The 20,009-nt window shown below is 39.0% G+C and overlaps 1 protein-coding gene across 1 annotated transcript; it reads right to left on the bottom strand.

Annotated features, from left to right (window-relative positions):
* Positions 1–1,736: 1,736 nt before the first annotated feature.
* Bzw1 (basic leucine zipper and W2 domains 1) lies at positions 1,737–18,677 on the bottom strand. Its single transcript, XM_078017838.1, has 13 exons — positions 18,540–18,677; positions 17,264–17,337; positions 14,376–14,552; positions 12,442–12,536; positions 11,951–12,016; positions 10,612–10,747; positions 9,678–9,787; positions 9,399–9,569; positions 8,810–8,956; positions 8,173–8,311; positions 6,783–6,905; positions 6,150–6,173; positions 1,737–1,945 (listed from the first exon to the last, which is right to left on the bottom strand). Exons 2-13 carry the CDS (start codon positions 17,325–17,327, stop codon positions 1,746–1,748), a joined length of 1,452 nt encoding a protein of 483 aa, XP_077873964.1. The 5' UTR covers positions 17,328–17,337; positions 18,540–18,677; the 3' UTR covers positions 1,737–1,745.
* Positions 18,678–20,009: the final 1,332 nt, after the last annotated feature.

Here is a 20,009-nt window from a genome sequence, read left to right as displayed (position 1 = left end):
CTAATGCTGATGAAGTCACTGCTTCTGCAGCCTAATGTAAAACCCTTCTTTGGGGCCTGATGTGGAATGGAGGGCACTGTGAAAAAGGGTATCTAGCTGGCCACTACCCAACTAACACCATGAGAGGAGGCAGTGCTTGGTGAAACACCATGAAGGTTGAAGGTGCCATCTGCTCAGCCTGTTGCTACTGAACTCTTCTTGGAAGTCACTGATCTGCCTCAATGTCATGTCTCCCTGTGTCCAGGCACTTTGGCTTTCCAACAACCTACCACACTGACCTGGCATAATTGGGCTGTGGCCATGACAACACCCAGAGAACTGAGTTTGGGAAAACCCCACACAGGTGGAAATTAGAATTATTAATAGAAATTTGTTTTCCTCATAGTATCAACATCTTCATCCCCCACCCCTTTTGGTGCCAGGGATTGAACCCAGGGGCAATTAACCACTGAGCCACATCCCCAGCCCTTTTAAAATATTTTATTAGAGATAGGGCCTTGCTAAGTTGCTGAGGCTGGATTTGAACTCATGATCCTTCCACCTCAGCTTCCCAAGTGGCTGGGATTATAGGCATGCACCATTGTGCCAGGATTCTTCATCCCTTGTGGGGAAATTGAGTCACTGCTTACTATGCCCTTGTAAGGTGATGAGTGTGATAATTATCCACTTTTAATAGTTAAGAAACTGTTATCCTAAGAAATGCCCAAGGGAGACCCCAAAGCCCTGAATATCCTGCCTTGTCCTGCAAACCCTCTTTCATAATAACCAGGCCAATTTTGCTGCTTTTATACTGACACCTTTATTTGCTGGTGGCCAACCTTTAAAAAAAAAAAAAAAAAAGCCCTAAATAATCAGGCAGCAATTGTAGCTTTAGGTTTAGTGGAATCCTTACTGTGGACCCTGGTGAAGTGTCTGTCCTATGCTTAGAACAACCAGAAGTGTCCCAAGGCTGCTGGAGTGATGAGGCCACTGTGCTTACACTTAATGTTCTCCTGGGCCTTACGTATTTTATCCACTAGGAATCCAGCCTTGTATGATGGACATTGATATTCCTCCTTATACAGTTTGTTAGGTAGAGTTCATAACTTTCCACAGACATTAGGAATATTGGGCATATAGTAAGAGGGAAAGGCAGATTCAACTGAAGTGATCATGTAGGGCTTTCTAGGGGAAGTCAAGCTTCTGAACTACACTTAAAGAATGTTCTAGCTACTGTGCTAACAGATGAGGTGTACAAAGTGTATGCAGAGGTCACTTCTCCATTTAAGATACTGGTGGCTTGAATTAAGGTGACAGTATTTGATAGGTTATTTTTGGAGCTGGAGTGGACAGTTTGATCTACTAGACATGTGGGCTGATAGGGACCTACAGCCTACTCTGGAGAGAATAAATGGAATTGGTATCTTTGAAAATCAAACACTGGCTGGGGTCTTTGGATTGAACCTAGAGGCCCTTTACTACTGAGCTGCACCCCCAGTTATTTTTGAGACAGGTTCTTGCCAGGTGGCCCCAAACTTGTAATTCTGTCTTAGCCTCCCAAAATTGCTGGGATTATAGGTATATACCACCACACAACAAGTTTGAAATATGTAAGCCATACAAAGGCAAAGGTGCCGTCCAGAAGAAAAGCATGTCTGAGAAAACCCTTTGGTTCCTAATTAAACCATGAAATAAGGTCAAGGTCTGAGGCTTTAGTGTACAACCAACTGAACAGTCATTGCTTTTCTCTACATTAATAAGGAGTCTCATGAAATTTTATTCAATTTCAAGAGTACAGACAAGATGCAAGTTTCACAGTTAAACACAAATAATGAATGCAGCAATATCACTGGCTTAGATGGCTGTACTTGAGGTTGTTCAGAGTGCCAAGAGCTATCTGGGTTACCAGCTATCCAGTTTCCTCCGTTCTTCAACTGTTTGCTGTGCCCGGCTCCATTATGCCTAACTAGAATAGAAATGAGGTGTATTTACAGAGAAAATATTTTATCCTTAAAATAGAATGTAGAACGTCTTTTTAAGTAATAAAAGCTTCAGTCTATAACCAGGTCACTTATTTCCAGTTTATTTAAGTGAACTTAATTTTAAGCACAATCTTCAATATTTTAAGAAATAGTTTAAACAATTTTTGTCCCTTCAATTCTTTTCTCCTTAATATTTTAGCTTGAATTGGCTCCTAGCTCATTATTTTTTTCTTTGTAGTTTTAGGGATCAAACCGAGGGCCTTGTGTATGTTAGGGAAGTACTCTGCCACTAACCTGTATGTGTGATATATATATTACACACACACACACAACTTTTGATTGTTTTACAAATGGGTCTCTGAGCAGTCTACAAAAGCAAGGAATCTGCAGCTTTTTACCACTCTCATCTAGATAATACATCAGTGGAGCTTTAAATTTCTGATTAAGAGGGACTAAAGTGACAGTGATTTAAGTACATTTGTAAAGTGCTCTCATTCTTTCACTTCATTAATAAGTGCACTGGAGAATGAAAATGGCTGATTTGCCAGATTCCTAAACTGCCCATAGTTAAATAGGGATAGGGTGGGGAGAAGAGTTGGGAAGCTTTTCTCATCCAGTTTTCAATTATATTCTAAGTTTGTGTTCAGATTATAATCCACTGGAATTCAACTTCTAAGACAAAAGTCAAGACAAAAGTACTTATCAGATTTCAGTTTCCATTTAAAATCAAGCCTACTGAAAACCCTTTTTATTCCCAATATTTTAAATCTTTAGGCCTCAGTAGGCTGGTGAATAGAAATACCTCATATTGATACTAAAGGACTAATATTACATATTAAAAAAATCATGGTAAGGCAATTTAACAGATTTCTTACAGAAATGCTTATTAATCTACTTTACATGGCAACTGTGAATAGCAACCGAGGAAAATTTTTACAAAGTAAATTTTATAGTCTAATATACATATGCCAATGTTGTCATCTATATTTGAAGTCAACCCACAGTGGTGGTGCGTTATTTTGTATAAGCAGCCTACTTCAGTGAACAGTAAAAATTCATTAGCACTGTCCCTACAACCTTGAGATAAATCAATCATCTGTAAGATTTTCAAACATTTTTACATATTAGAAGTCCAAATGATTCTATTTATTGATACATTTACAACCAAGTAAGAATCTCCAAAAGCCAATAGGAAATGCCTTGCCTGGTGCCTATGATGGGCTAAGGTACAAAGGAAACTGTTGAAAGATGACTTATGGGAATTCCTTTCATTTTCTAGTGATACTGACAGAAAAAAAAAAAAAAAATATATATATATATATATATATATATATATATTGCTTCTCACCAAGGACATGCATAAACACATATCATTAGGACTCCTCTTTTAAAAAAAACCAACACCCCACCCACAGCACTAGAAATCAAACTGGTGCTTCACACACACTAGGTAAGCCTTGGCCACTGAGCAACATCCAATCCCAATTTCTGAGACAGTCTAAATTGTCCAACTGGTATCTCCAGCTTTCATTCCTCCTGACTCAGCCTCCCAAGTACCTGGGATTACAGGCATAAGCTACTGTACCCAGCTTTCTCTCCTTTTTTAATAAGGTATATAAGTGTACATTCTCTATGGAGGTGACTTTACCCCAAGGGGGAACCAAAAAGTCTTACTCCTTTCATATATAAAGCACAGACACAGTACATACACAGTGTATCTATGATATTAAAATTTATTGGGGATGCTACTAGGAAAAAAATAAATTTCTTGGGGGAAACGCAGAAGAAACACTGAACCAGAGGTTAATCTCTTAAATGTGCATTTTTCCCTCACCACCATCATAATCATGTTAAAAAACCCCGTGGCCATTTTGGTATCTGGAATGAATATTTATGGGAACAAAAAGAATTTCTAGGACAATAAACCTAGAGGAAGACTAAGAAATTTATCAGCTCTAAACACACATTTAATTATAGCATCCAAGTGGAAACTTATGCTTAGAAACTGACACCAAACTAGGAAAATCAACTTAACATTTATCCAATCATAAAATTAAAAGTACAAGTTTAACATCTTTATTAAGAATTACATATTTGAGGCCATAGGTTGGCACTGGCAGCTGAGTTTTAAAATTCAAAATGAAAATCTGCAATTGTTTTATAAAGCATTCCCTTTCTTCATATCATACTCACAGATGACTTATCCATTTACTAAATACTGTAGTAAGTAAACACTACTGTGTCATTATGAAGAAAAAAACTATGATCAAAGATCATAATGTAGTTCTGGAAGACTACACACTCTTTCACTATACACAGTATATAATAGAACAGGGTACACTTTGTACGGCAATAACATGCAATGATTTGGTCGTAAAAATGTCAATGTAGTTTCAGCTACATCATAATTCTGTGTAGGTGTTTACAATTTGGGAGTTTTAAGGATGAAAGGAGGAATTATTTAATGCTTATACAGCAAAGACATCTAAACACACAACATACAGTATACTACTAGGTATTAAAATGAAATTTATAAACAAAGAAAAAGGCTAATCTATAAAACCTAAGTGTAAGGATGGACTTTATTTAAAAAAAAAAAAGTATTTTGCGGACTACAAATTACAAAGTAAAAGCAGATCACTATGTAGAAATCTAGTGAATACATTTTGCCTGCACATGAAAACTTTATCCAAGTTATTCATTTAACAAAATCACCCCATTCCCACAATGTTATCTGTTATAATGCTCTTCTTAAGGTCACTATAACTTTATTTCAAATTATATATTACACGTTATTCCCTCAAGATGAATGTTTAAATACCAACTTCTTGGCTAATAAGAATGGCACCTTCAAAAGGGGTAATTTCCACTCAATCTCTGGTGGCATTATTCCAGGCTAGTTTCTTTCAATTAAAAAATCCTTCAAAACATTCACTTATAACACAATGCCTTTCCACCCAAAAATGTTGTAATATTTTCCCCTTAATGACTACATACATGGATGGGCAGCAGCAAGAAAATAAAAAGATGAAAAATTAAAAGGCAGCCATTAAAATAAATGGATTAATCACATAGAAGAAATATTTGGCTCATGGCAATTAAGAGTTGGCAACTAGGGTATATTAATAGCCAGATGCTTGAGTCATTACTGAATGTACTAAGAGAATGAAGCCAGTCCAGTACGACCAAGTGAGAATATACAATTATTGTACTTCATTCTTTGGAATAAATGCTCTAAGCCAAAAGGAAATATAAGTTAAATTCAGATCCCCAATTAGAACATGCTGACTCAACAATTTTATGGGGTCTATAACAGTCATTTCCTCTATTCACACTTTTTTAGAAGTCCTTTCATATCAAACTAAGGGTATTCTGAGCCCAAAATAAGACTTCTATGGTACATTTGAAAATGTTCATATGAAAAAGAGTACCCATTTGTTTTGCCTAGAAAGATACAAACTAAATGCAGAAGTTTCTCAATGGGAAAAAGCTCAATTTTCTTCTTCCCACCATCTCTGACATGAGATTCCTCAAACTTCAAGTTTGTTCTCCATAGCTTCACTAATGATGAAAGACAGAGAGCAAACAATTGAACTTAAGGACATCTGGGATTAAAAATACAAGTAAATGTTAACATGCAAGCAATGGTCCAAATACTCAGGATCATGTTAATGCGTTCAATTACTGTGTAAGAGACTTTCATTAATGAATAGGGCTCTAGGCATACCAAATTATCACACAAACCATTGCCTTTTGAGACTTTGGATACTTTTACAGTTTAATTTGCAAACAGAATTTTTATAACAAATTATTTTTAACCAAATCATATCTTGAAAACTGTTTATATATAGAAAACCCAGGGAATAAAGTGAACTGTTCATTGTGGAAGGCCTTAAATTACATTATTACAGTAGAAAATACAGGAGGTAGAAGATAACTGAAAAGACTAATGCAACATTAGATTCAAATCTATAGCTCCTGTAGCTACTTAAAACATGGTTTTAGAAACTAAACCCAACATTTCCAGTAACCATAGAAACAGTTAAAATAAAATTTGCCATGAAAGCCCTTATATCATGCTTGATATAGGGAGGTAGGAAGATGTAAGAACCAGGACACATGAGACATGACATTTTATCTACAACTCCTGTTTGCTTTACTGAGGATGTAGTTTCAAAATTCAGTCACCTTCTTCAGCTTCAGACTCCGATTCTAGAAAGGGGGAAAATGTAGTCAAACATTTTATGTCAGAAAGCAAAATTTCCCATTTTCTACTTTAAAACACTTAAAATTATAAAGAAGAATTCCACTAGTAATATCTTACTTATATGAAGACATTAAAAAGTATTCATTCAAATAAATATTCTCAAAATTATCAATTTCCTGCCAGGCATGATGATATACACCTGTGATTTCAGCTCCTCAGGAGGCTGAGGCAGGGAGGATTCCAAGTTTGAGGCCAACCTCAGCAGCTCAGCAAGAACCCATCTCAAAATGAAAAAAAAAAAAAAAAGGACGGGGGATGTATGTAGCTCAGTGGTACAGCACCCATGGGTTTAATCCCCAGTACCAAACAAAAAATCAATATCCCTTCTAAGAATCTTTAGTATTATAGCTATGCCATCAAAATACTTTAATAATTATAGCCTAATTTCCCCAACTGGCTTAAATCAATGACTATTTGCAAGTTTGTCATAAGTAAACAAGGTATGTACTCCCTAGGTACAAAGCAGCAAGAGAATGAGAAGAATGCAAATGTGGACATATAGCCTAAATATTAAAATCAGTTTCCAAACCATCTGCACAAAGGGAAAGACTTACCTTCTTCAGCATTTTTGAGCCATTCAACAAACTTTTTCATTTGTTCAAGGAAGACACTTTTCCCCTTTGCAACATGTGCATCTTTATACCACTTCAGAATCGGCTCTTCACTCAGGACTTCAGCTATAGAGAGCAATAAATCATTACATTAGGAGTTTTAATGTATTTCTCCACATGAGAAACTACCTAAGGTGGTTCAAAATTATCAACTATCAATGCCTGCTTGGCAACAACATTTACAGAAAGTAAAAACATTATTTTTGGTTATAAGACAAATCTATTCAAAACACTGGTTTCTTCACAATTTCAAGAAAAGTTAAAAAGATGAAAGGATCATTATTTTTAAAAGACTTTTCTCAACTTGCTGTTCATGTATGAAACTACCCAAACTGTAGGGATTTGAATAAATGCTTTCAATAAACCTAAATACTAAAGATGACAATCACTGAAGCATAGGTACTACCCATTTTCCATACTTTCCTTTTAAACATTTTTTAGAGACCAGGGTTGATTCCTGTTCTTAAGTTTAGAATACACAGAACTAAAAAGATCATCATTGAAAACTAGAGAGAGAACACATGTACACACCATCTACAGCTACTGGGATTCAGGCTACTCTGATAAATGGGGAACTGTAAAGTGCTATCACCACTAATAAATTAACTGCCTGCATGGGTTCTCTCCCAAAAGAGGCCTGTATTTACTACTAAATTTACAGCATGTTTCTATAACTCAGATCTCAGGAAAGAAGCAAAAACTGCAATAGGGGAGTTACAGAAGCATTCTAAACCAGTCTTAAAGCACAAATGAAAATCAACATTGAGTGACAGGCTTCCCATAGGCAGAAGACGACTAGAGGTAGGAAGTATGTCTGGAGAAGGGACCAGGGAAAAAAATTTTTTTAACATTTATTTATTTATTTATCTATTTATTTATTTATTTATAGTTTTCGGTGGATACAACATCTTTCTTTGTATGTGGTGCTGAGGATCTAGCACGCTCGCTTGAGCCACATCCCCAGCCTCGACCTGGGGGAATTTGATGTGGTGTTCACAATGGCTTTGGATTTTAACTTGTGAACAGGGAGATATTCTGATAGAAATATTCTAAAAAGCACCCAACTTAATCAAAGATGCCTAGAAGTAAAACAGTTCAAGGAGCCCAAGTTCAGATACTCATTTGAAAGCAATGGACTATTCAAGGACTTGCCACCCTCCAATCCTCCTTTTCATTTTGAAACAGGATCTTGTGAAGTTTGGCTGGAATCAAACTTGTGATCCTCCTGCCTTGGCCTCCTGAGAGATGGAATCACAGGCATGTGCCATCACACCTGGCTCCTCTAGTTCAAGAACTTAAAAAACACATTCAAAACATTCAAAATTTATATTACCTTTATAAAAAAGCACCACTATTTTCTGGAAGGCTTTCATGAAATGAATGTTGTCATAACAATACTCCTGAATCTTCAGTAACAGAGTCAGCTCAGACTGACCTTGAGTAGTAAAGGCAGCAAGTAGAGGGCTGTATTGCTTTTAAAGGAAGAGAATATTTAGTCATTCAATACAATAACCAACCATTATAAAACTCTTACAACACAGAACACAATCCATATTTTAAAATCACTGTGAAATATATTTATTGGAAATTAAAAGCAAGAATATTAAAGCAAAACAAACCCCCATAAACCTACTAAGCATCAAAATCAAATAATTCTGTAAGCATTTCAGGCAACTATTGAACAGTTAATATGGGTGGGGGGTGTTTTCCTATATTCTCTCAAAAACAAACATCAAATTGCAGGCTTAAATTACTTTTAAACGTTTTCTTGTTTTTTAACCTGTGATAAAAAACAAATAAATCCTAAGTCAGACTTAAAAGTGTTATGAGTAGTTAATGTTACTTGTCTACTTACTGGAGGGTCATCCCCAGGAACCAAAGATGTGATATATCCTCTTAGAAAAGAACAGTGAGAATTCACTTATCCCCACTTAAAAAGCAGAACAGTTTGTCAGGCACAGTTCTAATACCTTCAAGTGCTTGATGGCTTGCTCTGCTACAAGCTCCTCTTTTTTGTTCCACTCCACGGTGCTCATTACACTTGACCAGACTATCCCAATGACAACTGGTTCTGGAATGTTGTTTCTTTTCATCTCTTCCTTGACATATAAAATTATCTGCAAAACAATCCAAATTTAGTAAAGGAAGTCAGTTTTGATATATATACTTCACACATCAAACTTAGACATTTTATGAAAGCATAAAAATACCTCTTCATGCAATTAGTAACAACCACATATGTACCACATATAGATAGAACCTTTGGAACTGGAAGTGGTAGTGAGTTTTAGCCTCAGTTTACACACAAACCAGCTAGTAGGAACTGAGAAGGAAACAGAATCAGGTCTGTCAAATGGACTGCACAAAATACCCAAGTTTCATCATTTTGGGACATCAGTAAGGTACTGAATAATTAATTATATGAAAATGGCTAAGATGAAGTACAATTCTCTAAGTATTAATTCACTCACTCTGGTGAAATATTTCTGAAGTTTCTCAAATGCATGAAAGTGCCAGAAGTTTAGCCATAAAAAGATGGTTTAAAGAAAAACTGCTTACATCCTTAAATGGATCGCCACGAGACATCTGTTCTTGAAGCTCTTTCTGGAGCTCCTTGCGAGCTCCTATGGTCTGTTGATTCCGAACATACTCTGAAAGCTCTTTCAAGCCTGCCTCAGTAAAATACTTTGTGAAGTGTTCAACGCTTTGCTTGTTGGCAGGAAAAAGTTCCTGAAAGGAGAATTAAAATATTGTCCACTTTCAGATTTCAAAATAAAATTTCTCTTACATATACCTCTAGGGTTGGTAGGAATGGGAAGAAAGAAAAAAGTTACAAACCATCAGTCTATTATCCATGCTGACTTTCCGAAGGCTTGCAGCTACTGCATTGATGTCTTTTTCATTTATCCATGATTTAAAGAGTTTTACAGCAAAAGCTGCTGAAACTCCTGTGAAAGGGGAAAGGGAGGAGAAAAAGCTCATCTAACAGAAATACCTTCTCAGATTTTAATCTTGTTATCTCGATGTACTCCCCCCCTCCACAGTACAACCACACAGGATTATTCATTCTCTTTCTAAACTGAATCCTCAGTTTTCCTTTACCACTGCTTACATTTTCACTCCAATGTCTCTATTTCATCCTTTTTTTTTAATGTTTATTTTTTAGGTGTAGATGGACACAACACAGTGCCTTTATTTTTATATGGTGCTGAGAATGGAACTGGGTCCCGCCCCGCCCGCCAGGCTCTCTACCACTGAGCCACTGAGACACAATCCCAGCCCCACCTATTTCATCCTTTGCTAGTTGCATATTTTTGGCCAACTTTATACTTAGTGTTTTGTAATGTAAGTTAAGGGTAACAGTTCCTACAATAACAGGAATGTGGCGAGAATTTAAAAGGCCCTTAAATACTTAGTACCCCATATAAGGGAAGAAAAAAAAATTAGCGTTTTTTTTTTTTTTTTTGTAGAGCTGGGGATTGAACCCAGGGCCTTGTGCACGTGAGGCAAGCACACTACCAACTGAGCTATATCCCCAGCCCAAGTTAGCTTAAAAAAAAAAAAATCACTGTCAGAATACAGAAGCCACAAATAGGAACTAATTATTCCTTTCAGCTTGACATCTTTCTGGTGTGTCAGCTCCATTAAAGATGTCCCAAGTCTCCCAATTGGTACCAATCTTTCTGGGTTCCCAAAGCATTTCTTTTTACTTTAATTACACCTACTCCACTCTAATCCATTCAAAGACTACCCTATGCTAAAGGTTAATTACCTTCTTTAACCAAATTCTCATTATAAAGGCTATTAAGAATGGATGCATTAAGTGTTCCATTAGCCAGAAGAACACCAGTCAACATAGCCAGCTTGTTCCTCTCCGACTCTGAAAAACCCTTTAAGAACAGTAGCAGCTGTAAAAGTAAATAGTTTAGGGTCAGAAAAACAATTGCTTTACACTAAGACAAACAGCAAGGCACACTTACTCTATTGATTGAAAGGGTGGGCTCTGGGACCTAATCACTCAAGTTTATATCTTAGTTGTAATAACTGATTAGCTAAATAATCTTGGGCAAAGTATTTAATCTCTGTGCTTCAGTTTCCTCACACTTTATGTGGATAATAAAATTTGCCTACCAGGGTTGTATTTGGGACTGAATCCAGGGGTACTTTACCACTGAGCTACACCTCTAGTCCTTTTTATTCTGAGATAGGATTCCCCCCCCTTTTTTTATAGTTGTAGATGGACAGAATTCCTTTATTTTTTGCCTTTTTTAAATATTTATTTTTTAGTTATAGGTGGACACAATATCTTTATTTTATTTTCATGTGGTGCTGAGGATTGAACCCAGTGCCCCACGCTTGCTAGGCAAGCACTCTGCCACTGAGTTATAGCCCCAGCCCGAGATAGGATCTTGCTAAATTGCTGAGTCTGGTCTCAAACTTGTGATCCTCCTGCCTCAACCTCCCCAGGTTTGTTCTGGGATGGGGGTTAACTGGGATCTAAATACAGGAGTGCTTTACACTGAGCTACATCTGCAGCCCTTTTTATTTTTTTTTTAAATCTTGAGTGAGACCCGGCCTCGCTAAGTTGCTAGGGCCTTATTAAATTGCTGAGGCTGGTCTCAAACTGGCAATCCTCCTGCCTCAGCCTTTTAAGTCACTAGGATTACAGGCATCTTATTACACCTGGCTCCCAGGGTCTTCAATGAATATTAAATGAGTTGATATAATTAGAACAAAACCTGGCACTCAATAAATATTAATGTTATCAGATTTTCTTTGCACCGTTTATAAAACATTTCACACTGAGACTCAAATATCAAGTAAGCTAAGCTAAATTTGTTATTCAATTTTTTAGGCTCTAATCCTTTGCCCTCCATATTCTGAACAACTCCACTTAGCCTTTTAACTTTGCCATTTGTTTGGACACAGCTAAGCAACAGTGCACAAGTTAGAACTATTTTAACAAACTATATAATATACTCCAAAATTAGATTTCAATTATAGCTCACCTATTTAAAATTATATCAAATCTGTGGGAATTAGAATTTAACATTCTCTTCCTGACCCTATTCTTGTTCTACCATTGAGCTACACACAATCCCTCCTCATACCTTTTTTACTTCATCTTCAAAACCTTTCTCCAGGTATTTGTAGCGCCTGATTAACTTGTTAAAAACCTATGAAGAACACCAAAGTTATTTCCAGAACAGCAAAGAAGGAAGTCTTACACTAAAGGCAAAAGCTTACACTTTATATCAACTTGGGAAGAGTTTTATCAGCTCCTCAATCCTAAATATACCAGTACTTCTAATGCTTTAATTGCAACTTCTCTATAGATTTGTATTGCTGGGTGTGTGCATGAGCACGCTTGTGGTATAGGAGATTTAACCACTGAGCTACACCTCAGTCCTTTTTATTTTTTGAGATAAGTCTTGCTAAAATGCTGAGGCTGGCCTTGACCTTGAAACCCTTCTACCTCAGCCTCCTGAGTGGCTGGTATTATAGGCCTGCAACACAACACCCAACTACATGTCCCTCCCTTTAAAGCAAAAAGTTCCTTAAACATTAGCTAACTGAAAACATGAAGTAAAATCTTACTTACCTGAGCAAATGCTTGCATGGTCTCTAGGTCTTCTTGTGCTGCAAAAACGCAGACATGTGTACGCATCATGTCATCTGCCAGTGTACCACCTGGGGCTAAAGAATATTAACAAAAAATTTTGCTTATTTTAGTTATTTTCAGCACTGGGGATTGAACCAAGGGCACTACCACTGTGCTACATCCCAGTCTCAAATTTTGCAATTTTATTTTATTATTTTTAAAATATTTTTTAGTTGTTGATAGACCTTTATTCTATTTATTTATATGTGGTGCCGAAAATTAAACCCAGTACCCCACACATGCCAGGCAAGTGCACTACTGCTGAGCCACAGCCCAAGCCCCATTTTTTTAAAAAAAATATTTTTTAGAAGAATTTTCAATAGAAAATAAGATGGTAACATCCTAAAAGACAAATTTAAAAGCAAAATTAATCAACCAGTGTGTTTGGTGGGTTCAGTATATAAGAATGAAGAGTAAAAATGTACACAGGAATACATAGAACAATCTTAGCACCCTAAAGTAACTCTATAACCATTCAGTAGTGCCAAATCTGTCAAATGGAGATGTTCAGAGATGGCTCTGATTACATGTAATTTTCCATGAAGAAAGTAATCCTTCAAGCTTCTGTTATAAAAACAAATTCTGTTATGAAAACTTAATGCTTTAAAAAATCGGGGGAAGGAGAAAAAAAGCACAGATATGTTAACAACTGTTGAAGCTGGGTAAAAGATCAGATGTGTTCATTATATTATTCTCTTTATGATGTATTTTAAATGTTCCTTAGAAAAACAATTTTTGATTAAAATCTGTACTCAGGACTGAATCCAGGGTACTCTGCCACTGAGCCACATCCCCAGCCCTTTTTATTGAGACTGGGACTTCCTAAAACTTGCCATGCTTCTGCCTTAGCCTCCTTAACAGTTGGGATTACAGACATGTACCTGGCTTCCTTGGTAAATATGTTTTTAAAGACCTTCCCCGCCCCTTCCAAAAAAAAACCTTACTAGTAACAGTATTATGAATAGAAATAGAAACCTTTCATATTTTTTACTACAAATTGGCTAATGCAATGAAAAGAAATACTCTCTTGACTAGGCATTAAAAGGGATGAATTCTTCCCTCATTTATTGGTGCATTATAGTTTATGGTGGGATTTGTTGTTATATATTTAAACATGTAAACAACATAACAATATAATTTGGCAAATTTCACTCCCCAAAATGGTAGGAGTTCTAAGTTCCTGGGTCTACTACTGGGTAATTCACTGTCAGGTAAGCCTCATAGCTTGGATGGCAATGTAGTATCACTCTAAAAACATTTTGAAATAACTTGTCTTACATTCTTTTTTCTGTTAACTTTTAAAAAAATAAGTCTTTTTGGAGATGGGGCCTTGTTATGTTGCCCAAGATGGCCTTAAAGCTGATTATCCAGCCTTAGATTCACTAAGTAGCTGGGATTACACTATCATGTCTGGCTCTTTTCTATTACATCTTTAAAATTCAATGTGTACTTTTTTCTTATTGCATATATTAATTTGCTAGCCTCATCCCAAGTACTTAATAGGCATATGTGACTAAATGGCTACTGTACTGAGCAGCACAGGACTAGAGCATCCATAGAACAAAACAAGGGTAGAAGTTTCTCCATAAAATGGTAGTATTCAAACATATGTTGGAAAAATCATCAATTGGGGATTTGTAGGAAATTAGACTTCAAACATGAGGCTTGACAGAACAGGGAAATCTGATAACTTATTATGAATTAGAAGAAAAGAATGGAAAAAACTTATGGAGGCAGAAACGAAATAAAATACAACACAGCCAAAAATACCACCCCACCCAATAGGTTCATCAATAGTCTATATTCCGGATTCTCCATAATCTCTGTACATTCACTTCCCTAAAATCTTAAACCAATAAAACCCAGACACTTACCCAGCATTCCACCAGCCACCAGAATGTCAAAGAGTGTTTCTGCATATCGGCGATAGTCAAGTTTTGCTCCAGAAGCATCAAGAAACTTAGCTACTGCTTCCAAATCAGTACCAGTTTCAGTTAAGCCTTGAATAATACAGTCTTGAAACTGAGTAGGGTCAAACCTCTCTTTTTCATCTGTGGGGAAAAACCCAAATCATTTGAAATCTTACCAAAAGACTTATTTGTACTATCAAACTACAATGTTAACCAAATTCCTCTTAATTTCATTTATTTCAACAGCTGGGAAAAAAGCAAACACAAGCTACATGACCCAATACTTGCAATAAACACAAGAGGAAAGAGACTACATTCATATCCTTTGCAAGCTTCCTTCTGCAAATGTAAGTCAGGATGGCCTAGTCACACAAATTATGTGGCTTTTCTCCTGCCACTCTTTCAAACAAATCTCATTAAGTGAGCTAAATTGCACTCATGTTTCATGTACCTACTGCCACAAGACAATTCCACCTGGAATGTTCTAAGGCATCTTGGCTTTTTCAGATTTTAGACTATCCTTCAAACCTTAAGTGACCCTTTGAAAATTTGTCCAAATACTTGGGGTATTGGTTCTTTAGATGCACAAACAATTTGGTTTTTAATTTAACCATTCATTTGGTATTTATTAAAGTAATCTTTGGAAAGTGTGTGTATATGTATTTTTTTTTAATGGTACTGGGATTTCAGGCAGGTCACCACACCAGCTGGCTCCCAGGGTTAAATTTTTTGTTTGTTTATTTGAGAGGTGGTTACTGGAAATTGAACACAGGAATGCTTTTTTAAAAATTTTGGGTCTTGCTGCTAAGTTGCTGAGGCTGGCCTAGAACTTACGACCCTCCTGCCTCAGTCCCCTGCTTTGCTGGGATTATAGGTGTGCACCAGAACACACAGCTGGAAAGCATATTATTGACCAGCATTATTTGTTCTAGTTTATAACTCCTGTTCCTTAAGAAAATTAACTGGCTAAATCTAAATGTACCTGCAAAGACTAGAATCAAATCACACTTTGCTCTCCTTACCACCTCTACAAGGGAACAGAATACTAGAGATTATAAAAGACTGTAACATATCTCAGTTGTATATTACTCAAGATAGAAAAAGAAAAACAGGGGCACCAGCTCTGGACCCTGTTCTCTCTGGAGTCTGTTTCTTAAATAAAATTTACCTTTTGCTCTTGCCTTAGCATTTCTCAGGTGTTTAATCTTCAACACTGGGGGAACAAGGACCAGATCCTGATTTTCAAGACCAGGTTCAGATGGGGGCTCATCTGGAATTGTCACCAAATAGCACCCACCTCTCAGAAGACTTCAAAACAGACTTTTACCATAGACCCCTAGACTGACCCAAAACATTCCTAAAAGGGAAACCCAAACTGCTTGTTCCATGTCAGCCCTTTCCAGCTCGAAGCAGCCAGAGCTCTTACTGTACACTTCCGTTAATCAGAAGGGGGAAGGAGACTGGGTTTACAGTCCCTATAGATAATGAATGATTGGGTCAGGAAGATGGTGGCTGATCTAAAAAGAAATGAGTACTTCCCCTCCAAGGCCAAGGAGTTGCCAAGGTCACCTGCCCCCAGGGAATTATTCCTCCCAGCATGGAGCTGCTAATGAATATATCTAGCAAGAAGCTGCTAAAGAATATACCAGGTAGCTCCTTTCCTGCCTTTTTGGGCCCACATGGGAGTGGTAGCCCCCTCCCCCAAGCTCTGTTCCAGTCATTTTGGTCACACAGGCTGAGTGGGAAGAGGAGGCCTGAGAAGAAAGGAAACCTGAAATCTATAAAAAGGGGCAGGACATCCCCACTCCTTGGGGAACCAGCTCTGGAGCCCCTCTTCTCTGGAAGAGTCACTCTCTCTTTCTCTCCCTTTCTCCTTTCTGTTTCTTAAATTTATTTAATCTTGAAAAAAAAAGAAAAACAACTTATTACCATTAATTGACCCATTTCTCTAAACTTCTTTTAAAACAGATTATGTGTTTTCAAGCAAGAATACTTGAAAGTGTTTTTTTTTTTTTGGAAAATATTAAGCTTAATAAAAAACCTGACACCATATCTTATTTAGCTCCTGTACTACTAGCATAATTCCTTGCTACTGAAGTCAACATTCATTTAAGTACACACCAATACAAAAAAAAAAAAGTAGTTAGTTTCTTACTAAATCCGTAAGAAATATTTAATTTCATTACACATTACAATGTGACTCTTACTCCATAATTTACTTCCATTTTATGGGTAAATTATGACTTTTCTCTTTACACTTTTTTTTTGGGGGGGGGAATGTGTGTGCTGCTGCAGATCATACCCAAGGCAAGCATTTTACCACTGAGTTACATCCCCAATCCTTATCACACATCTTGGCATAACTTGGGTGAAATTAATGACATTAGGAATTTTCTTTTTACAAATTAACCTCTTTGCTCAAGCAAAAGTTTGTTTAAAGGAAACTGCTAGCTAGTGAAGTCTTTTTTTAAGAAAGTTTTTTTTAAGATGTCGATGAACCTTTATCTATTTATTTATTTATATGTGGTGCTGAGAATTGAACCTGGTGCCTCACACATGCTAGGCAAGCACTCCACCACTGAGTCACAACCCTAGTCCTAGAAGGTATTTTATTTTTACACTAAAAACAACATTGAATAACCTGCTTAGAGATAAGCTGATAATTAAAAAGCACAAATTTGAGAAAGCAGTAGAAGTATTAGGGGCACATCTGAAATGGAAGTTACCTAGAAATTCAAGTTCCTTTCTGATATTCTCTCTTGAGGTTTTAGTACTATACAATGACTGTCAGAGGAACCAGGATACAAAAGATATCTGGAGGTGTGAAGAGATATTAAAACATAAATATTTACCTCTTTTTCTGGTTTTAAAACGCTGGCCTGATAGCGTTGGCTTTTGCTGCTTTTGATTATTCATAAAAGACACCCTAGGAAAACAGAAATATGGCCTTAAAAGTATCTGTGTTGTAACAGTCATTTAAAAACGAAGCATAGAAAAAACTTAAGTCTAGTCACATATAAATCACATGGAACACACTTTCAACTTGACAATATACCAGGTGCAGGCACAAAGAATTATCTTCACTTGAATTAAATCTAACTTCAAAATCTGCATTTCTCTCTATAAGAAGCACTTTAAGGAAATCCTGGGAACTACACCTTTGGATGACTTTACAGTGTCACAGTGACCAGTGACAAATCCACCATCACAAACATAATTGTTAAGTCTCTTCCACATTCCTCTTTAAATTCGCCTACATCTTCCACTACTTCTAAGCACCACAGAACGCCGAAATTATCACTAGTCACCGAAATATATATTTCAATCCTGAGACGCCGTCAAAAGGGGAATCCCTTCTTCTGAGCAGTACCACCCTACCCCAAAGGCATGCCTGTGATCGCAACCGAAGCTTGCACAACTCCGGCCTGCAAAATTAGCTGTGACGGCCGGGCCTTCTTTGCCCTGTAACCTACAGTCTAAGTGAGCCTCGTCCCCGGGCACGTGCCTCCCAACCCACACTCTTCCTTAGCCACCCACAAGAGCAGATAAGCCGCCCCCGTCCCGGAACCCTCTCTCGACTACAGTCGGGTGCCGTGGGGTCCCGTGGGCCCTTCTCCACTGACCCTGTCGCCTGGGGTGGCGGCCGCCGCAACGAGCGGACCACAGGCGCCGAGGCGCTCCGCGCCGGGGGCCCCGCCGCCCCGTACATCCGCCCGCCCTCCAGCGAAAGCAGCGGCGGAGGAGGCGGCCTCAGTGGTGGTGGCGGCTCCTCCGCCCCGCCCGCCGGAACCCCCCACGCGTACATCACCCAACAGAGGCCGCGGCGGCTTTGTTACCCAGGCCCGGGCAGCGTCCAGAGGTGGGCCGCTTCGGCCACTGCCTCGCCTGCGGCGCCGCGGCAAGCTCCCGGACCCTACTTCTGGCTTGATCTCCGGCTTCTCGGCCTCCCAGCCAAAGCTAGGGACCCGACCCTCGAATCCAGGCCCCGGATCCGATTGGCCTCATGCGGCGGCCTCCGCTTAGGCCCACCCAAGCCTCGCCGCATCCGACCTGCTGCCTCCCTTGCCCTTTGCCGGGCGACGACGGGCCGCAATCTCGGCCCAGCAAGAGTCGGGCGACTGGGCTCACCGAATTTAAGGCGAAGAGAAAAGAGCCAGAAATCCCCGATGTGGCGGCAACTGCAGCGGTGTCTCCTCTGCGACCGGAACTAACGCGAGGAGGAGGAGGGAAGAGGTGCCACCCCCTCCCCGGTCGCTTCGCTATCGCGAGATTTCTCCTCCTTGCACCACCCCGCGCCCCGCCCCTATCACGGCCGCAATCCTCCGTCTTTTCCATTCCTGGAGGCGAGGGGTGGGAAAGTAAAGCAAGGAAGAGAGCAGGAGTTTCAGACTCCTTTATTCCCTTGTTAGATCCCCGACTGCCTACATACTTGTCCTAGGCTAGCCTGTCTTTCTTTCTCCGCCGCGTCATCCTGCCTCTTAGCAAATAGGGGTATTGAGTAAAAGAAAGCGTCCCCCGTCAGTTCCGAAATTGGATACATCCTTCCCCAGTCCCAACCCTGCGGACCCCTTCTCCAGCGCCGGAAGTTGGAGCCTGAGGGTGGGGGTGCTCGGGCCATGAGTGGGCGGAGGCAGGGGCGGGACAAGGGCTTGGCTTGAATAAAGAGAGCTACGCTTCTCCACTGCCCCAGTCTAGTACGTTAGGCCAACCCTGAAGTAGGGTGACTTTACTCTGCAGTGCTGCCTACCTGGGGTCGTGCACCGCTCCTCTCAGAAATGGAAGACCTAGGCATAGGCTTCTGAATCGAAATTCTGCCCACCGATTGAGGCCGCCACGTCTTACAGTGGTCTCTCTCGTTGTCGCCTGCGTGTAGTGGATGTCAGGACTTAGCATTAAAATCCCCTGGAGGACTTGTTAAAATTGATTGAGGGGGTCCCATGTCTGCAAATTCAGATTCCATGGGTTTGATGCGGAACCCAAGAATGTGCCTTTCTAACACTTTCTCTGTTGTGTGGGTACTGCGGGTCTAGGAACCATACTTTGCGTATCAGTCATGGGATGTATCTTCAGGGACCAGGGAATGATCAGATAACACAGTGCCCATGAAAAGCCCTGCACACACAACTCTATGCACAACATTTCCAGGATGTGGCCTCATGTTTTTATTTTCAGTACCTTAGTTGTCTCCCTCTGTGTCCTCACTCACCCTACTAGAGAAACGGTAAAAATAGGATTAGTCCCTAAAATCACCTTCTCTGGACCCGGCTTATCAAACGTGTCAGTAAAAGTCTATATTAATTGGCTTCTACTCCTTACTTTTCTGACCCCCACCCCCCGCCGGCAAACTTCAAAGAAAGTTACTTCCTCAGAATTCTTTCCGGAAATTATTGCCAAGTCCAGTGACTTTTCTTTTTCTTTCTTTCTTTCTTTCTTTTTTTTCAGTCCTCACCTTCCGTGCCTCTTCTGAGCATTTCAACTTTGCTCCAACCACAATCCTTAAAACTCTTTAAAACTTTGTTCCTGCCAGGCCTGGTGTCACACGCTTGTAATCCCAGCTACTCTGGAGGCTCAAGCAGTAAGCTCTCAAGTTGTAGGCCA

Source organism: Ictidomys tridecemlineatus, chromosome 7 (genome assembly GCF_052094955.1).
Source record: "Ictidomys tridecemlineatus isolate mIctTri1 chromosome 7, mIctTri1.hap1, whole genome shotgun sequence".
NCBI lineage: Eukaryota > Metazoa > Chordata > Mammalia > Rodentia > Sciuridae > Ictidomys > Ictidomys tridecemlineatus.
This window is presented reverse-complemented; position numbering and strand designations above follow the sequence as displayed.